The sequence below is a fragment of the Lissotriton helveticus genome, chromosome 7 (genome assembly GCF_964261635.1).
Source record: "Lissotriton helveticus chromosome 7, aLisHel1.1, whole genome shotgun sequence".
NCBI classification, from domain to species: domain Eukaryota; kingdom Metazoa; phylum Chordata; class Amphibia; order Caudata; family Salamandridae; genus Lissotriton; species Lissotriton helveticus.
The window spans coordinates 1,016,659,533-1,016,681,251 of NC_136068.1; the positions used below are offsets into that span (position 1 = coordinate 1,016,659,533).

The 21,719-nt window shown below is 42.7% G+C and overlaps 1 protein-coding gene across 1 annotated transcript in view; it reads right to left on the reverse strand.

Annotated features, from left to right (window-relative positions):
* ADAM19 (ADAM metallopeptidase domain 19) overlaps positions 1–21,719 on the reverse strand; it is a 353,591-nt gene that overhangs the window by 183,318 nt on the left and 148,554 nt on the right. The window contains exons 7-8 of the mRNA XM_078653717.1: positions 7,977–8,042; positions 261–332 (exon numbers count right to left, since the gene is read on the reverse strand). Coding sequence (XP_078509843.1) covers positions 261–332; positions 7,977–8,042 — 138 coding nt within the window. The remainder of the gene's footprint in view (positions 1–260; positions 333–7,976; positions 8,043–21,719) is intronic.

Consider the following 21,719-nt stretch of genomic DNA (forward strand, 5'->3'; position numbering starts at 1 on the left):
CCAGTCAGAATGAGAAAATGAACAGCTGGATGGCATGAACACTACATCAAATACTTTTGACCCTTCATCTTTATTGATTGATTATGGTATTCTCTACTGTGTACTGTGTCAGTATCCAATAAAACAGAGCTAATGGCTCCTGTTTAGCCTACTCACTGAAATTAACCAACATCTGGATTCACAGTCTTTAATGAGGTTGAGGGATTTTTTGATTTAAAAGTGATATATTTAGCAAGGCAAGCAACCAGAAATGGACTCACCTTGTCAATGTAGTTGGCAACTTCTATCATTTTATGTTTTGTTCTCACAAGATCGTACTCATGTTTCTGAAACTGGAAAGAGAGGCAGGTGAGTAAGTTGCCTGGGCATAGAAAGCAATAGGATTTCAAAGCTGACTGTTCCATGAGTGGGATCAGAGCAACACTGAAGTTACGGGAGTTGCTCAAGAAACTCATAAGAAAGAATAGAAATTGTTAAGGCCAGCCGCGGCCCGTTGAGGGAGTTGCGGTGGGGCAGACAGGCGGGGCGGGGGAGGGGCAGGGTGGGGGGTGATAAACATCCGGAATATGGATGATTACAGGTAAGTAAACAATTACATTTAAAAAAACGAATTTTGTTCCGTGCCCTGCATCGCAAAATGCAAAGCAGGGTGCGCTACGAAATTCGTTTTATTAATTTAATTGTTTACTTACCTGTAATCATCCATATTCCGGTGTTTATCACCCCCTCCCCCGCCCCACCTGCCTGCCCCACCGCAACTCCCTCCACAAGCCGCAGCTGGTCAAGGCACAGCATTCAAAGGCAAATCGCCAAGTTCTATGCCCATCTACAGCTATACCATATGCCTACACATACAAGCAGAGGTACCATATACATACATACATACATAGGCAGCACTCTGCTGTCTTTTAGGCATGTTGAAGCTATACATATGCCACATATATAAATATAACATTTGGGTGCAGGAGACTGTGAAACATGGAAAATAGTTCACAGTTCACACTGAAATATGATTTTCATCATCATATTTACAGCCCCCAAGCCACACTGCATAGCTTTACCATTGACAGGGTTATTAGGATTAATGCGTAGAGGACCAATTTATACAGCAAGGTTATCTAAAGTATAGAGGAAAAACAAAACTCTAGCAGTATTATTTTCATCCATTTAAGCTTGAAAGCTAGAAACCCTTGAAGGCAAAAGTGGATCATGAAGAAAGGAAAGGTACAGTAAAACTGTAGGCTGGTGTTCTGCCCAGTTTGGTGGATTTGGTAAAAGAGGTCTGGGCCAACGCAAATGTGCAGTTCTCTCCACAGTCTGTCATACAGGTAAGGAAGAGATGAAACAAGAAAAGGGCTTTCGCTCCCGCTCCACAACACCTGGTGCAGACCAAAAGACATTAGAAATAAATCCCTGCTTTGACACAGATCCAAGTATAAGAATAAATCCTTGTCAAGTGGCCCCGAGTGATCACCCACACCTTGCCCAAAGGCAGGCTCCTTTTCTCTTCCAAGCTTCCCCTCAGGGTGAAGAAAGCTTCTATATATCCCTCACCTTTTCCCAGGGCAGGGTGAGAGATATTTAATTTCCATCAAGACAGCTCTTAGCTAAAACATTGTTAGTTGGCACGTGGAATTGTCTAAGGGCCAAGATGGGTGTTTGTGCTGCCCTCTCGGTTGTTTTGACCCTTTTGGTCTTCTGCCTTGCCAGTGGGACCTAGAGTCGCATTATACTCCCCTCACCTTACCCAAGGCTTATGATGAAGAAGAAGGGGAGGTTGTCAATTCTTCCCGAGAAAGTGTGTTCTAAGGCCAGCCCACCTGTCTGCAACTGCAAACCACGCATTGCCACAGCGGTCCCCTTCCTGGTTCCTCCTTCATCCTTAATAAAATGATGGCGAGGGATGACTGGCAAAGCTTGCAGTTGAAATGGTGTCATGCTCACAATTCAACCAGGGTGGCCATTTACTGTCCCGATCCTCCTTAATCATCAATAAAAATGAGTGTGAAAGAAAAGTAGGGCATAGAGCTGTGAACTGCCCTGGTACACTTATTTTAAAAAAAATAAAAAAAATATCCCTAGAGCAAGGCTGTGAAACGGAGGTAAAGATCTTGGGCAGGGAATAAAAACCCAAAGAAACAAACTAGATCAATATAACTTTACAAAAATGAAAAAATACAAGTTTATTTTAGTCTTTCACATAGTACGAGAACCCTGGGAGCGAGTATGGAAAACATTTACAAATGCATTAGAAGAGACGAACTATCCCACTTTTGCAAACGTTGTATAATTCAACAAACATTTTTTCATCTCCTCCAGTGTTCGTGAAAATCAGAAGATGTAAAATATAGCTCTTCATTATGATAGGTTTACAAACTTTTAATGCACTACGAGTGTGAAAGAGGTCTGGGACAGCTAGCAGTTAGCCCAGTGCGGTGTTCCCTGTTGCAAAGAGGACACCGAGAAAGGCATTTGATAATCTAATAAAACAATTTTCGTTTTTTGAAAATGGAACAAATCACCTCATTCCTTTATTGCAATATGTGACCATGGACATCACTTTTAGAGCCTTTGTGATTCCACTGCCACAAATTAGACCATGCCTGAGGGTGGAGTTAGCCCCTCTTCATCAAGGTCTTGCCAGCTGCAACCAGCTCCCGAAACAAGATGTGGGTGGAGCGGACCAACTGGATAGTGAAAAATAACACTTTCACCAGAAAGGTGTCATGCTGAAAGTGGGTGGTGGTACTTGCTGCTGATTTGTCGCAAGACAGTGAGGCTGGATGGAGGTGGAGCCTCTCGGGTCTGAACTGGCTGAAGCCCACTGTCTTAGCCCCCTGGGGCTCAGGGGTCCCGAGGGAGGAAATCACAGACGGCTACCACCAGATGAGATCTGCTGCAGGCAAGCAGTACAGATGGGGGGAGCTCCTAGGATTCCCAGTTTGACAAAGGGGTGTGCAGAGCCCGCAAAAGGTAATCCTAGAGATTATCAAAGTCCTCTACCCTGGAAAATCACCAAGTTCGACCCATCCACCGACTGTAGTGCAGAAGGCTGTGCAAAGGGCAACTATAATGGATTCCCTTCTCCCGGGATGAGCAGACAATCAATTAATGTTGACCACAAGTCATGTGTTATCTGATGGAGTGTCGGATATCAGCAAGGGGATGCTGGAAAGGAGATCTGATGTGCGAAATGGCGTCTTGAGACCCTCATGGGTGAGTAGTCCCTCTTTACATTCCCCTGATTGATTGATTCAATGACACGCTACCCTGCTCTCTCACCGTGCACTGGTTCCCGTCCATAGCTGAAAGATAATCCCTCGCTGGCGTGAGTGCTCCAGTTAGAGTAGCAAATGTGTATATTTCCACTTAAAATGTTTTAGAGAATAGCAAGGAGGGAGAAAGATGGTGGCCTCCAACTTTTAGCTTTCCGCCTTTCAAGTTGCGAAAACTGACAGAAGTCACACTGGTCATAGTAAAATGACTGGATGATTTTGCTATTGTGTACTGTGTATTGCCAGCCGTCTAATGCCCAAGAAAATGTGTTGGTTAGGAGTTCACCCTTAAAGTGATCCGGCACCGTATTTTGGGCCATTAATCTTTTATCGCTCACAATTTAGGTTGATTTCTAGGTCTTCGGTTATGTATTCTTCATCCAGGGCTCTCTGCGCTCGTCATTCAATTGCATATCATTGTGACTGGGAAATGCTGGCACAAGGAGGTTAGCTGTATTTGAAGGTTCTCGATATGGCATCATTAAATGCAGAATGCTGTATTACTACAGCATACTGCATTTACATTTATTTGCCAGCATGAAGTTTGTTGTGCTATAGTTAGGGTTACTCGCTTTATGGTGTCACAAGGAACTGCTATATATGAGGTTTTTGCTCTACAATGTCAGTGACAATCACTGCAGAAATGGTCACTGTCTGTACAGCAAAAACCGAAATCGCTGTAATAGGGTTTAAATAGGGTTTTCTTTACAGAATGACTAACGGTTGCTTATTTTTATTTATTTTATTTTATTCATTTGTAGAGCGCATGGTTACACCAACGGTGTGTCCCCGCGCTAAGACATAATCAGATGAGTGACTACTGATACTGAGTGTGCCCTACACTCTTCCCTCAAATGTATTGGAGAATAGCCAAGTCTTCAGCTGTTTCCAGAACACTCTTTCGCTGGGTTCCAACCTTGTCGAGATTGGTAGGGTGTTCCAGATTTTGGCTGCCAGGTACCTGAAAGAGCGGGCTCCCGTGCGGGCTTTGAAGATTCTGGCGACTTTTACTAACGCCAAGTCCATGGACCTTAGGTTACGTCCAGGGATATATTTAGTCAGCAGTGGTTGCAGGTATCTAGGACCCTTGTGTGAGAGGATGCGATGGCAATAGCACATCGCCTTGAACATGGCTCTTTTTTCCACTGGCAACCAGTGTAGGGTGTCCTGAGCCTTCCTAGTGTTTGTTCTCCTTGGGAGACTGAGAACCAAACGTGCCGCAGCATTTTGTACCCGCTGTCGTTTGGCTAGGCCTTTTTTTTTTAGGCCCCTAGGTACAATACATTCCCATAGTCCAGTTGTGAGGTGATGACTGCAGGGACTATGGTCTTTCTGGTTTTGGCTGCAAGTAGATCTATAACTTTCCTAAGGGTTTTAATGGCACCATAGCATTTCCCCGTTACCTTCTGGATTTGATTATCGAAGGATAGTTCGTGGTCTAACCAAATTCCAAGGTTTTTCACCTCAGGTTTGGGGAGGGGGACTTGGCCCAGTACTTCTGGCCACCAAGCAGATAACCAAATGGTGGGTGTCTTCCCTACCACTAATACCTCCGTTTTGTTACCATTTAACCGGAGGCAATGGTTTGACATCCAGTCAGCCACTTCTTTAAGACAATTCATAAAGCGAGTCACTGCCTGGTCAGTGTTTTGGGATAGCTTTACAATTAGTTGTGTGTCGTCAGCATAAGATACTATTGACACCTCGTGTTTCTCTACACAGTCTGCCAATGGTCCCACATACAGATTAAAGAGTGTGGGGCTTAAGATTGATCCCTGTGGTGCTCCTTGAGGCAGAGGGTAGCTATCAGACAGTTGTGTTCTTTGGGCTACTTGGAAGCTCCGTTCCTCTAGGAACGAAGTCAGCCACTTCAGAGCTGTACTCCTAATGCCGCAGGTCTCTAATCTCTGAAGTAGTAGTGAATGTGAGACGGTGTCAAATGCCGCGCTGAGGTCCAATAGGCTCAGCGCGGCTGTTTGTCCCTCATCCACATGTTTCCACAGAGGCTCTGTCGCCATTAATAGTGCTGATTCTGTTGAGTGTGGCATTCTGATTGTGAGGGGTGTAATAGGTTGTTCATGTTGATGTGGCAACGAGCTGTTTATTAATGATTTTTTCTGCAATTTTAGCCACGAATGGGAGAAGTGAGATTGGGCGCAGATTGTCTAGTCTGGTGAAATCTAGAGTGGGTTTTTTCTTAAGTGGTGTAACAATGGCTTGCTTCCATTTCATAGGGACTATACCTGTCTGGAAGGAGCGCAGAATGAGATCCTTAATGTAAGGTAGGATTGTTTCCATCCCCTTCATCATTTTCTCAGGTCGCGCCGGGTCTCTGGGCAAACCTGATTTTATTCCTTTTATTATGGCTTGTAGTTCCGTGCTTTCTGGTATTGTAAAGCTCTCCAGAGTTACTTTAACTGAGGTTGTCGTTTTGCCAGCGTGCATGGCAGTCTCTAGCCGTGCATCTTCTGGAAAGGTCTCGTATATTTTTATTACTTTGTTTGAAAAGAATTCAGCTATATCGTTGCAGCTACCTTTGGTATCTGGGATATCGGCTATCTTTTCTTTTTGAATTTGAAGGGATTTTAGGATGATGAACATTTCTTTATGTGAATTGTTGGCTGTGTCTATTTTATGTGTGTAGAATTCACACCTGGTTTTCTTAATCAATGAGTGATAGGCTTTCAGTTCCTTTTTATATTCTTCCTTGGATTTATTACAGTAATCTTTCCTCCAGATTCGTTCTGCTTTTTTTGATGTTTTCCTAGCCTTTCTTAGTTCCTCATTGTACCAAGGGGCAGTTGTTTTAGGTCTTTTTGGTATTCTTGTGCTCCAGGGTGCAACTTCATCTAGAGCATCAGTAATCCAGGCCTCTATCTGGTCATTAGCTTTGTTAATGTCAGGGTCCAACATTGGCTTCTGTTTCTCAAGAGTTTGTGAGAAAGAGGTGGAGTTACATTTAGCCCACTTTCTAGTAGTGATTGGTTGTCTATGATGTTGTGTCTTCATTCTCTGAGAGGGTAAGGAAAAAGGGACTAAATAATGATCAGACCATGGAATTGGCCATGGCGTTCCTATTTCAATTTCAGTGCAATTAGTAAATATCGGGTCTAGAATGTGCCCCCCTTGATGTGTTTGTGACTCCACTTTTAGTGGCTCAACAATTAGTTTATCTCTTTCGGGCACCTAACATGCGCACCACTTCCCCTCCCCCCCAAAAGTTGCATATGTTTGACAAACCATAACAAAAACAGATAAAAAGCAAAGAACATAATGAAATGAGGTTAGTGGAAAATTGACGTGGTGCGGCAAAGCTTGCCCGTAAGTTCTGGCTTTTTCTTCTATCAACTTGATGTTTTATTGTAGTAGACACCCTAAGTACAGCGGGTATGCCCAGACCCGGGTCTCGTGCTCGCTGGGCTCAAGTTATACCTCACTGAGACTTAAATCAGGTCGAAACAGGTCTGAGGTTGCTTGTAGTCACATCTGGAGGGAACTTTGCTTGATAGTTTGGGCTGCCCTGTTCCTACTGGAGCAGGACTGAGACGGATGAGCAAAGGCAGGTCTCTGTCTAGAATGGCGCAGTGGGCGAAAAACAATGATCTGGAAAAATGGTCCTGAGCAATCGCTAGTGGCTGAGATGAATTCAAGCATCCCTTCTGTCACCTTTATGTTGTTTGTACGAATTCAACTGGCCAACAAGTCCAGCTCATGATAGAGCAGGCCCCTCTAAGAGCATCTTACGGATTGGCCAGAGGAGTTAGTGAAAAACGCTGGGGCTTAGAAACACTAGTTCCCCAAGAATGGAAGTTTGGATCGGGCAGGAGATTAAACCAATGTATTTCTGCACTTGTAGTTTGTAAGCAAATGCAGTACTGGGACTACAGTCACCCTTTCTAAGTGTTATCAGGACTCTGTCTTTAGAGTGTAGGACACATACTAGACTAGAGGCAGCATAACCAGGAGTCCAAGATAAATTGCATTTTCACCATACTGAAGCCAGATGGAGATATATAATGACTACAGTGGCACCATGCAGTAGTGAAAGGCACTGTAGAATACAGGATAGCAGATGGCAGATATTCCTGCGCAATTTGCACGCACTCAAAAATGGGTTCAGGGTCTATTTCACAATAATTCCACACACCTTGTAAAATACTTTCACCCTTTTATTTGAAGACTTCTGGATATATTCTTAAAGGAAATATGTGTTCTTTTTATAATGGATTGTGAGTTGTGGTTACCTAAAATGAGTACACTCCTATGCGGAATGATGCTGGGAAATGTACTTTTGCAATGCTTCAACTGTGAAGATGACTGACTTTGCCCCAGTCTTTCTTTTCTCTAAGACTCGACCATTGATGTGGGGTGGAGACATGATATGACAGAGAATCTACCACCAAAATGTATAAACCCTACACTCTATGTTAGATTTAGTAAATATTAAAGGGGGCTCTGGAGTTGCGGACAGTGTGAAATAAGTGGAATTGTGGAGCAAGAATCGCTGCTAAGGGTGTGTGATTGCAAATCTATTCTTTGGCCAGTATTCTAAAATAGACCCTTTTGCCACGGCTAAGGCAGCTGAGAGACTTTAAAAGAGAGCTGTTTACTTCTTGTGCTTCTGGCAACAACGATGTAATGTTCAGAGTGCCGTACTGCTAGCACATGATAGTTATTGATGGTTGGGAATATCATTCTTACCTCAGCATAATCAGCCACCAGGTAAAGTTCCACATATTTCCAGTTGTCCAAATCCTCCCTTCTCACCTATAAGAAAGGAATTAAGATCAATTACTAAGATCACAGAATTTTGCATAGAGTGTGAGAACTTCAAAAGTGAGGTAGGCTTTAAAATAATACCCATACATGGATGTCCATCATAACACATGGGGGTAAACAGGATAACACACATAGATGCTGGCAAGAACCATTAGAGGGAACATTTTGAATGGGACTGATAAAAAGTATGGAACCTATAATCCCGCGAAAAAGTAATCATGAGGTAATTTGATTCATACAAGTAATTTCCATTGGAGAATTCTCCCCTCATGAATTACCAAAGTAATATTGCAATACTATGATGGTAAAATTGCTGATGAGACATGGCAGTTCTGGACAGGGAAAACTGACGAGTCTATGCTCAGCATACTTTCCTGTGAATAAGGTGACTGGTTTGTTGCAATGGAGAAATACATCCTAGTTAATTAAAATGCCAATAGGCCATCTTAACAGAGTGGCCAACCAGCATGACAAATTTGCCAGTAGAGCTCAACCCTTGCAGTAAGCAATCCACAGAACACACGGAGAACCTCGCCCAGTGGGCAAGAAAGATACCAGAATAGGCAGAACAACACAATTGAGGCCAAGTTCACAATACTATGAGGGACTATCATCCAAACGCTCTTCAACTTCAGTCTAACTTTGCCTACACCAAACTCCTACTTTCATACCAATAAAGGTTGTGCCCCAGGTAGTGAATGACACACTTCACTTCACCAACAGAGGAGGCTCCTGCTTCCTTATGCTGCTGAACCGAGCAGCTTTTCATACTGTTAAACATGAGACTCGCCTCTCTATCCTCTACTGATGCGTACCCATCACACAGTCTGTTTTCCATTGGTTCTCCTCTTTGTTCTCGGAACCAACTCATCCACAGGCAGAACTCCAGATGACCCTTGCTCTATATCACTGCAGGGTTCCACGAGGCTCAACCCGTGCGCCCATTCTCTTTAATAATTATATAAAACTACCAGTTCAGCTGCTAACCCTAAGAGCCATCATGGCCCTGTACACAAAAAACTGGATTCCGGTCAAACTTGAAGATCACAACACCTTAACTGACAAAAAACCCATCAAGGGATTAAAACAAGAATGTGTCCTGATGCAGATATTAGAACTGTATTAAAAAACAGGGATCTTGCCAGCTAAAGCTGGGTAGTCAACCATCGTATATAATGCAAGATTATAGAGTTGTGCTGGACCAAATTTAGGGGTGTCCTCCAAAATACTTGCTTTGGGGGAGTACTGTTGAATGAAAAGGCTGGTGTTCGACCATGACAAAACAAATATAGCAGCTATAGCAAACCACACAAGCTCTACTTATGTATGGAAACGCTGGAGATTTTTTTTAAATGCCTTGAAGATCTTGGGGTCATAATTCAGGCAAATGTTTCAACCAAGGCACACCTTGGTTCCCTGGAATTTGCTTCAGGCAAGTGGTTCAACCAAGGCACACCATGATGCACTGGAAAATAAGATTGAGGAACCAACAGTTGCATTTTATAAAATGTACTGGGATCAGGTAGGTTTTCAATGAAGTAACTGATTCAAGTTATAAAAGCAAAGTTCCTGCCAACTTTATCCTATGGGCTGAAAGACTTCCTATGACAACATTCCAGCTGGCTGAATGAAACAAAAACCAATTTAGTTAGCTCAGTGCTCGACTTCCACGATCTATGAGCCAGGGCCAAATCCGATCGGTATTCCAGCTGCAAAAGCAACCTTTAGTCCAGAACACGGCAATCCTTGAACATGGGTTCAGACTGAAGCATATTAACGAGGGAAATGAAATAGGTTTTAATGCGAGAATTTGAGTCCTCTTTTTAAGAAAAGGCAACACTGTGACACAGAACAACAAACAGATAAAATACAGACGGTTTGGGAGCATGGTCTACCTTGTTCGTGCTTTAAAGAATAAAAAGAAAACAGAGTGCTATAATATGTACTGCAAATGATCTGCCCCTCAGATCTCTCAGCAGTCTCTGTGTATCTAATTATGACTCCATACAACCCGAGGCTTTTCAACATCTGGCCCTATCACTGGAGTTAAAACTGTAATAACTCTGGGGCATATTATCAAGGGGGTTTATCTCCGCTTTTTTGGCTTTAAAAGCCAAGAAAGCAGAGATAAAATTATCTCCCTATTACCTAGCTGTCGCTAACACCAGTTAGCGACAGCTAGTAGGAGATAGCGACCATCTTGGGCCCCACTTTGCATGTCAGTGATATTTATCACTAATGACATACAAAGTGGGCGTGCCAAGATGTTAGCGACTGGAAACAGTCGCTAACATCGCTATCTCCTATTACCAAATTTTGGAGATATTCGCGCTAAGCGCAAAAGCTAACACCTGCCCTGAGCAGTTCTTAGCCATGTTATCCAATGGGAGGTGGATAACATGGCTAAGAGCATTAGCGCGGTAATGCATGAATATCGCTGACTTTTCAGCGATATTCATGCATTGCGGCCGTTTTTTATCGCATTTGCGATAAACCTTGGTAATACCAAGGTTTATCTGCGGTAAAAATCGCCGCAGCTCAGCGGTAAAATTTTGTCTCTAACCAAGCAATAGCGATAAATATCGCTATTGCTTGGTAATATGCCCTTCTGTTTCCATGTTGGGCTCTTTGACCTAGGTGAATTTCTGCAAATATGACTTATAAATAAACAGCAAGAAGACAGTTCCAGTTTCTGCGACTATAGTTACGAATGGTTGGCACATCTTATCTGTTGCTCTCCAACTTTCTCCATTGACTTCAAAATGGCTGATACCGCCTGTAAGTCTGCTCGGCCTCCAGTCGTGCATGGACACCATTCTTTTATGTTTTAGCTGCCCTGATGGGCGTTTATTGAGTGAGTTTGTGAAACTGGTGAAGATAATAATTCTACACCTGGGCCAGTTGGAGAGTAGATTATAGAGAATGCAGTGGAGTGTCATTTTTCGAGTGTATTTGGGCGACATACCCGGACGTCTTGCAGAGGGGATTATGAAGAGAAATGACGATGTAAAAAATTGTCTGAGCACTTAAAAAAAGTTACTGTTTTTATTGTGGATTAGTGGATAAGGTTTAAGTTAACTGTCAATAAGAAATATTACTTAAACTAAATCATCTCCTAACTACTGAAGATACAGGCACATTCATCATTGTTGGCTTTTGCAATTCCTTAATTGCGATTTTTAAGGAATCGCAATTAAGGAATCACAAAACCTTATGCATGTAGAAATCGCTTAAAAAATAGCGATTTCTAAACATTCTTTAATTGCGACTCGCAATTTGCGAGTCGCAATTAAGGAATACCTCCCCATTCATTCCTAAGGGCCCTGAGGGAAGACATTCTCAATGGGAAGACATTCTCAATTTGCGAATCTCAATTAGAGAATCGCAAATTGAAAATGCAATTTCAAGGGTGCCAGGGTGTCAAAATGACACCCTGTTGCACCCCTGAAATTGATCTGTGCACATATGTTGCGCACACACATGCCCTAAGGGCATGTGTGTGCGCAACACGAAACTTTGAAAATTGCACAAAAGTGCATTTTTCAAAGTTATTGCAAATTACCATGAAGTTCAACTCCATGGTAATTTGCGACTCCTATTAGCAAAATCGCTAATTTCTTGACTTTGATGCCTTGCATTTAAGGAATCTCAATTTGGGATTCCTTAAATGCAATCGCAATTTAAGAAATCTCAATTTATAGATTCCTTAAATTGCGATTTTTGCATTTGGGATGATGCATCCCAAATGCAAAAATACCGGTCGCAAAGGGGCAGATTCTGAGAATCTGCCCGTTTGCGACCGGTTTTTAGCTCGATGCATGTGGCTGATTGTGCGTTGTATCAATTACAAACCAGGGTGTTTCTGCACATAATATTTGCTAAGAATTTGTTTCACTCTCAACCAATTCCGGTTGTCTTCAAATTAGAATCAGTAAAAAAAGAGGCACCCCGGCCAAAAGCTAAACAATCGTGACTATCTGACACAAACCTTGAGGGTTCACAAACACATATAAAGTGTGTTTCCTGTGGTAAGCTATATTGAACAGACCATTGACAAAGGTCCACAGGACCAAGAAGACACAAACAACTTAATTCCAAACCTTTACTCCCTAAACAAGTCTGCATCATTGTTTAACTTCTCATACTGTCCTACATTGATAGCAGGGCTGCCACGTTGAATGACTTCACACTTTCACTACCAAAGGCCCACCCCTTGTTCACGTATTGCAATGGCGGCTTCCATTGCCAATTTATGTTAACTTTGAAACTACTTTATATTTGCTGAAGCCTTCAACACCAGCAAAAATAACTATGTATTTATATATGTATGTATGTATGTAGCATTTCCATAGTGCAAATTTGGGGAAAAGGAGTAATGTACTGTGCCAAAGGCAAGGATGAAAGTGCATCATAAAGTAGTATTCTACAAAGAGGTGTGTCTTCAAAAACCCTGGGTAAATAAATGGACAAGGCCTGTTGCCTTGTGTTTTTCCCCTTACACGTCTTTGTCTCCTGTGATGGAGTCCATGTTGTGGGTCTGCTGAGAACCAGAAAGAGACCTTTCAGCCAGACAGATAGTGAGTGCAGGTCCTGATGACTTTGTAAATGATGCAGCTGGTTTTGATGTCGGTGTGGAGGAAGCCAGTGGATTTCTTTCTGGATGGGGGTGAAGTGATCATATTTCTTCAGGGGCTGGATGAGAGATACTGCAGCGTATAGGATGCTCTTAACGGAGAAACTGGGGAATTGAGGGGTTATGGAGAAGGGTGTTTCCACCAACCAGGTGCAAGAGTACAAGGCCTTGAACAGCAGTTCTGAAGTCGCTTTCTGGGTGAAACAGTTTCACTTTCACAAGAGGTGAAAGCTGTTAGCAGGCAATTTTTGTTTTCCTGGCAATGTGTACCTTGAGAGTGTGAAGTTGGTGTCTATGGCAAATCCAAGTGTGTTGAATTTGGTTGAAAGGTGGGCTTCTATGCTTTCAAGGTTCATGTGATTGAGCCAGGTTTGTACTACATCTTCCTTGTTGTTGTTGGCAAACATGAATTCTGTGGGTCGGTTTAAGTTTTATTTAGGGACTGGACATACAGGCCTGGTTGAGGATTGAGAAAGTAGAGTTTAAGGTGTTGGATATCGGGGTTGGAGGGGACTTTTACATAGTGGAACAGGGTTTCTGGCTCAAGGGCATCTTGGCCAGAACCAAAGAGGTTATTCCCTTCTCTTTGTTTGTCCTTCACTGGGGACACACAAGCAGTGGGACACCATGGGGAGTTCATTGAAGCAGGGAGAAGGCTTGAAGTGATGTCATATCCTGAAGAGGTGGATGCTAGGAAAACCAGTGATGTCACTTCCTTTAGAGGTGTGAGGAAAAGTGTTCTTCTGATCGGCATCATTTGTAGCGGGACTCCATTGCTTTTTCATTGCCATCCAGTGTCAAATACTTCCACACGACCCACCTGGTCATTTCTGCTGATGCCTGAGGAAATTCTAACTGATACGACAATAACCATCTTGCAGCCTGCATTTCTGCCCAGGAACTGTCGCACACCCAACCCCCCTGTTCTTTGCAGTTCAACTGAAAGCCACAAGACACTCACACCCTGAGTAAATGAGTTATTGTCCATCTCCTGCTCCCAGCCTTGTAAACATCCTTGACACTGAGATCAGGTTATCTGAACAATGGTCTGATTGCTGGCCCTTGATCAGGGTGATTAAACAATGACTTGAAAGACCAGGCTTTGATCAGGGCAGTTGAACAATGACCTGAAAGACTGAGCCTTGATCAAAGCCGAGTGAACAATGATTTGTGTACCAAGCCTTGACCAGGTCACCATCTACAAACATCGTCTGGACCTGGTTATCAACTGCAAACACTGCCCTGATTAAACAATGAACTAACAGCCAAAAGACTGGGATGAAAAAGTATAAAAGGTTTGTAAGCTGCAGAGTGAAGCAGCAGCCTCCTCTGTCTTGTCTCTGACTAGCTTGGGACTCTGTTCCATAGCCCGGGCTATTGAATAAATCTGTGTTCCTCCTGCAGACGAAGGCTCCTGTTTCTCCTTTTACTAAGTATGGAAGGTATGGAAGACTTGGGCAGTTCTCCCGCCGCCGAGACCCAGTAAGTGGGTTTAACCGGTTCTTCAGGTGGATGATGAAGTATGAAGACCACTTGTCTGGCTTCTTCTTTAAAATATGGTTTGGTAGGAAACTAGTGATATCACTTCCTGAAGAGGTGGGTGCTTGGAAAAGGAGCAATGTCAATTTCTGTAGAAGTGGATGCTGGGAAATGCAACAATGTCAATTTCAGTGAAGATGGATGATAGTGAATGAAGTCCACTTGCCTGGCTTTTTCTTTTAAAGATGGTCTGTGATGTCACTTCCTGAAGAGGTGCATGCTGGGATATGCAATGATGCGGATGGGGGATGACAGAGTATGTAGTCTTCTTGGCGGCTTCTTTTTTTTTTTTTGCAGAGTTTTATATAGCGCGAACTAGACCCGAACCGAATCAGGTATCAGAGCGCTTTACATATTACCAGTTACGTTACATGAAGACACACATTCATTTTAGGCACGGGGAGATTAAGTGATTTGCCCAGAATCACAGGAGGTTTTTTGGCATCGTTACCGAGACTCGAACCCAGATCCCCAGGTCCGAGGTCGAGTGCCAACTCCTCTCCCTCTCTCCTTTTAAGGATTGTTTTAGTAGGAAACTAGCTATATCACTTCCTGCAGGGGGTGGATGCTCGGAACTGTAGTGATCTTATTTTCTAACATCTTGCCAACCATGCTTGTAAATTTGGGAGGTCAAAGATCAACACTACGCGATCTCTTTGGACGCTGAAAAAGCATTTGATTCAGTTGAGTGGTGATTCAGGCTGGTGGTGTTACAGCAAATCTGGGTGGGAGACGTCTTTTTCAGTGCTCTATATGAGGTCGACTGCCCATATCGGTGTTAAAGGCATAGTCACGGATGTAATTGATATCGCAAGGGACACAAGGCAGGGCATTTCCTTTGTCACCACTATTGTATGTCCTGTTAGTTGAGCCACTGGCCTGCAAACTGCATGAGTACCACCCACATCAGGGGATCCAGTTCCCACATTACAATCTGATTAGCTCTTCCCATGCAGATGATACACTTCTTTATGTGCGAAATCCAGAGCATAATTTATTGCCCATTCTCTGTGAGGCTGTGCTATTTGGTGGGCATTCCAGCTTGCATATTAATTGGGACAAATCCCTGATATTCTCACTCACCATGGCCACTGCGCCAGTGCAGCTGGAGTACCGATTGCAGTGGCTGACCTGTGGACTCAGTGCGATACTTAGCTATACAGGTCTACACCGACTTGTCAGAGGTGTTGCTGGACAATTATGTCAGGGCCATTCAATGGCTTATGGAGGCTGCTGAATGAAGGATCAGACTACCTCTGTCGCTCATCGGGGGCATTGTTATAATGAAGATGGTGGTGTTGCCCCGTTTCTTGTTCCTCTTTCCAAATATCCTGATCCTTCTCTCAAGTGCGGTATTCCGTAACTAGCGGACACTTTTAGTGTGGTTGGCCTGGGCTGGGAATCAACCGCGCATGAGTTGAGACACGTTAACTCTCCCCTATGGGAGGACTAAAGTCCCCAGATTTGGAGGCTTATTACAGAGCTGTGCAGTATATGTTTGCCCATTACTGGCTGCACGGCGAGGTGACCTTCCTCATTTGTGGCTTGAGGGAGATGCTGCCTCCCCACTTTTGCTTCTTAGAAAGCTGTCTGATAATCCAACACAACACTACAACACCACACCTTTTACTTGGTAAATACCATGGCGTACTTGGGGAAGAGGCTTGCCAAGCCCCAGTCTAAGCCTCTCCTTTATTGAACACTGTTGATGATGGAGTGGTGCATGTGGTTTCCATTGGGGCAGGAGAGAGGGGTGGAGGGAGTACTGCAAGGGTTGCATCTGAGACACATGAGCGACTTCTTTCAAGAAGGAATATTGCGCAGCTGGGAGCAAGTGTGTGCACAGAAGGACATTCACACCTTGATAGCTATGTTTCATTACTATAAGGTGCAACACAGGATGCGTGTTGTAGTAGGTGATAGTTTGGAGGAAAATATCGTTACCATTCCTGACATATTTGCTGCAGATAGGGACCCCCAAGCGCACCATTGCAAAACTGTATCCGGCTCCCAAGACGTGCGGTGGCCGGTAGTCACTAAAGTTAGATTGGATTGGCAAGAGGAGTTAGGTTTAATTATCAATAATAAACAGTGGACCTATTGCTGCTCTGTTGTCAAAACGATATCCATGAATAGCCGACATCAGCTAATACATTTTAAATATCTTAACAGAGTATATTACACTCAAGCCTGCCTATTCTGCTATGGGTTGAGGGACAATTCGTGCTGCTTTCGCGGTGGAGAAAAAGGGGGAGGCTTTGCTCATGTGGCATGGTTCTGCCCAGGGATACAGCACCTTTGGGATACATTACTGGGAGAGTTTTGGGAAATAACGGTGATTGCATTGAGCCATCTCCACTTTTGGTGCTGTGGGACTACGACAGGGACAGGCCGAAGTTTGTATGACTTCTGGTGGCATTGGGACTACTGCTTGCGAAGCATAAAATAGCAATACGATAGGCGGAGTGACCGCTGCAGACATTGCAGGAATGCCATATGGACATGGCATAGTGTAACACCCAGTCTGAAGCATATCATGACCTTATGCTGGTCCAAAGCCGCCCGAAGGACTTTTCAGACATTCCTGGCTTGGACAGAGAATACTGAAACCGACAATACTGGGGAGGGTGATGTGGCGATGGGTGAGGTGTCTTCGGATCGGGTAGTACAGACTCCTGTGCTGCTCAGGGTTTGTGGAGGATATGTGGACTAGCCTGGAGCCGGGGGGCAGTATGTGATGTCAGCCCTGCCCATGCCCCAGAGTGGCTATAGTGGAAAACTGTATCCAGTACCCCTCGCCTGGTAAGACGAGCTGTGGATGTGCAGGGCCATGGAGTGTGCGTAGCTTTGCTTCAATTGTCATAGATATATTGTGCTGCAACCCTGAGTGTGTATTAAGTAGACATGAAATTGGAACTCCTTTAATGTGCTCTGTACGTGCAACGTTTATGACCCATATGCCATTGTATTTTGTATGGTTGTCAAAAATGAAAATAGAGGTTTTTTTAAATGAACACTAAATTTCAACATCATCTATCTGAAAACCTGGAGACAGTATAAGGAAAGGACTCAAAAACAGACATTTTGTGCTATGCACCCAATCCCTGGAAAGATGTGCATTGATGCCTCCTCCATTTTTGGAAGGAATGGCAGAAGTTGTGTTCCAGAAATTGCAGCCACTCTCACCACCTTCTAAGAACTTTCCTCAGTGGATGCCCCCTTACAACCACCATATAATCTACCCAAACCTCACATTAATTGATCAACAATATGCGATCACAGAATAAGTGGAATGTAAATTCTGCAACCTCTGAAATGTTCCGGCATGATCACAACTGTACATAAGCCTCCTCACATCAACCCAATCCTCTCCAACCTTAACGCTTCTGAATTTGGGTCTTGCGTTTTGCTCAAAATATGCAACTTATTGCACACCCCACCAACTTTCATGCCAACATCCTCTTCTACCCATTCATACAACCATGACACTTTAATTCTAGCATATCCCAGTCAACTAGTTCTGTTGTTAAAAACATCTAATCTGTTGTGTGCCCTATGCGACTTCTTCATCCCAAACCAAATAAAACCTTTGGCTCTTCCAGAGTCCCATTTTGTCTCTCCTCCCACTGTAATCACTCTCTTCTCTCTGGCTCTTGCACCAATGATTTAAAAAGTGCAGTGGGTTTTCTGCCACTAAAAAAGCAAATGCCAGATCTCTCTCCTGCATCTACGTATATATATGTTTTCTAAAACCTTAGATTGGCTGATGTTAGAGCAACTCACACCCTGTCCATTATTATTCAATCAACTCAACTAGCGAGAAAATAGTTTCAGAAATTTTGCTCCATGGACATCCCTCCCCATGTCTCTAGTTTACAACCTCAGCATATCATAATCCTCCATCCTTATGCTTTCAGACTTATTCACTGCGTTTCATAGAGTCTATCACTAAATCTTTCGTACAAATATCTTCTGCACATCATTCATTGCCAAGGAGTGTTTTTCTCCTTATTTGGCTGCGCACTCTTCCTTTGTTTCCCGGTTCTCCAAGGCTCTGTTAAGAGCATCTTTTTTGTCCCTCTCCACTTCCACTTTTATGACGTGGGTAACCCATTACCACCTTTGGTTTCTCAAGTCATCATTATGCTGTCAAAACACACAGATTTTCTTCTACTCTGCTGTAAACAAAAATATTGTCCTATCTGTATGTTATCTGACACTAGAGTGCACTCTGCCCATTTTTACTCAATTAAGGAAAAACTTAAATAATCTACTTGCTAACCTTATTGGCTCCAAACCCATCTCCAGACTTGTCATCATTCTCCTTGCTTCTCAATTACCTTAATTCTTGCCCAGGAACCTTGGAGGTCTCCATTTATCCCGATACGTAGTAACAATACATCATTACGTCCTCAGTCGCTGCCAGTAAACAATAGCTTCACAATATCAGAATATTATGTTAGCGCCTCCTCAACTATTAAATCATAGATATACGCTTAGCACATTGGACTATTTTAACAACATTCTAGAACTGTAGTTCTTAACCAGTGGTCCAGGGACCCCTGGGGATCCAAGAACCCTACTCAGTGGGTTCCTTTCCTGCGTCGAAAATTAAATGGTAACAGAATAACAAAGTGTATATACATAATGAAGCAAAATGTGAAGTTAAAACATGTTAGAGCATTCTATAAATGTGAAGGAATTTGAAATTGCAGGCTAAAATGGAATTAGTATCCTTAGAATATTTGTAGGAATAGTGCAAGTGCAGCAAACAGACTGTAGTATGGGTGGTGCGAGCACTCTGCTGAATTTAGAAAAGGCTCCAACTTTCCCATTAAAATAAAAATACTGATTTTGTTGTTTTTGTGAATTAAATAAAATTGTCCAACGGTTTTGTATTTGTTTGATGCATGTTTGTTCCTGTATTTGTTATGCATTGCGTTTCAGATCATCAAAAATGCTTATACAGAGTCCCAAGCTTCCAGTGAACTCTGTGGGGGTCCCCTGATTCCTATAATGATTCAATGAGGCTTCCAGTAATGATTAAGTGGGGACCACAGAAGTCAAAACGTTAGGAACTACTGTATTAGATGGCCTCCCACAGTATACATTCTCACCCCTCAATAAAGTTCTCATTATTGCTGCACCTACATGCTTCAATATATCTTGCCTACTAACCACCATTTTACACTGTCATGAAGCCAGATATCTATCAAGCACAGATCACGCTAAAAACGTCTTATCTTGGTTTTCAAAGTCAAGTTCATAAGCTTTTATTCGATTTGCACATACAAATCATACAAGCATAATAAAAAGTACATAGGTTAAAATATTAATACACAATAAACACACAAACATTTACAAGGGAAAGGAGTAGGAGACATATGAAGAAGCTAGTGGGCAATAGTTAAAAAGTTAATTTTAATTTTTCAAAGTCATCCATAAAAAAAATGAATGTAGAGATGTTGTGTAGTTTGTTTTAAATACCTAGTGCCATCTCAGAAAAAGACGGGTATACATCACTTTGCCTTTTTTTAGTCCAAAGGCCAAATTATTGAGTGCTACAGAACAGCACTTTAAAAGCCCACAATAATATTACATATTTTGTACAAAATATAATTTGCGCTTTTTATATAAACCTATTGCACTTCCAAATAATCAAAAAATAGTCGTATTTCTAATATCTTAAATCCGGAGAGATGCAGCATGGCATATTCAATTAGGGCAGCAGTGGGATCCCTTTATCTGCTAGAGCCGTAGTTCCATCCCATTCATTTCTTTTGGCAGTTGACACCTTCCTCCCTTCTTCGGAGGGTTGGCCTTTGCCAGCAGTGGGATCTATTCTACTCTTGTAAGAGGACGCAAATATTGAGTTTAACCCCATTTGTAACAGGCAGACTGCGATATGTTCATTTATGTAACAAACTAGAATAGGCTAGTACTGGAAGTGTATAGGCCCGAAGCTCAGTGAGTAGTCACATTCTACCGAAGGTTAAAAGACGATCCAGTGGCATCCAGCTCAAATGGCACTTAAACTGAATATATGCCAAGCATTAGTAGATGTAATTTTATAATTAGGTTACTGACTAGTGGAAAGACAAAGAGGAAAAAAGAAAGAAAAGTGTCCAAGTTAAACTGCTGGATAATAGACGAGTTGGAAATTCGGCCGCAAAGACTATGGAAAGAGATATCTTGACTAATGAAAATAGGAGGGAATTAGCGGTCCTTGAGGTATAAAAAGGAGAAAAAAGACAACAGGACATTGTGTGCTTATTTTGTTAATAATCTGAACATTATGAGTAAAAGGGAGACATAGTGAACACAACTATATTTTGTTTATAGTCAAGTACACTACGTTGCGACCGAAGGAACTGTTGATCATGGGATTGAATTGATGATGTAAACTGTATGAACAAATCATGTAGGGTAAGTTGAAGGTCAATTACCTCAACAATATCAAGATTACAAGGATGTGTTTGATCAGAATGTAGGCTGGCATCTTGTCAGATTATCATGCTGTTCTTCAGTAATAGGCCTCCATTCCATGTACCACATGGTATCGCCTATACAGGATACGCTTTCAGGTACCACAGGATATCTCCTATGTAGGATATGCTTTCATGTACCACATGATATCTCCTATGTAGGATATGCTTTCATGTACCACATGATATCTCCTATGTAGGATTTGCTTTCATGTACCACATGATATCTCCTATGTAGGATTTGCTTTCATGTACCACATGATATCTCCTATGTAGGAGATGCTTCCGTGTGGGTTCGAGTTTCTTTAATGTAATCTAACTTCTCTAAGGATTTGGAGTAGGTGACCAACATAAAATTGAAAACAACTGGTGCTACAAGGCACCCTTACTTTATCCCTGTAACAGTTTGGAATCTCCGTGACGGTGGCCTGCTTTGCCATAATGAACATGTACTGTTGATCAGTAGCACAACCTGTAGGGGTCGATGAAGGCAATAGCTCCTCAGAGAAAGAGCCGCCAGAGGCACGTAGATCTCGAAGTTGTGTAAGCAAAATTCAACCATGCTTAAAGTTGCATACTCCTGTGTACCTCTATTCCTAGAACTAATTAGACACAAAAGTAGTTGTACAGTTTTATATTTAGCGTGGGTGGAACTTGACATATTTCTTTACAGAAGGGTCTCATGAAAGCAAAGCTACTTTCAATTTTTTTAATCTGTTTTAGACGTACTACTTTCTTTTGTGCAGTGGATCTCAAGCTCCTCAGATGACCAACAAGACCCCCCTAACTTGTTGATGTAAAGAATGCAGTCTACACCAAGACTGCGCCAGGACCCAAGTAGTTTGCAGTTAAAAGCACTTAGAAGCCATTGCTGCCATTCCAAGAGGGATCTCAAGTTATGACTAGTTTTCCATTCCACCAGAGTTCCTAGGAGTAACCGGGTCTGCTTGCAGATGCCAGGACAGTCTGGACCCCCTAAAACGGACTTACAGCTCCTCACTCCTGATA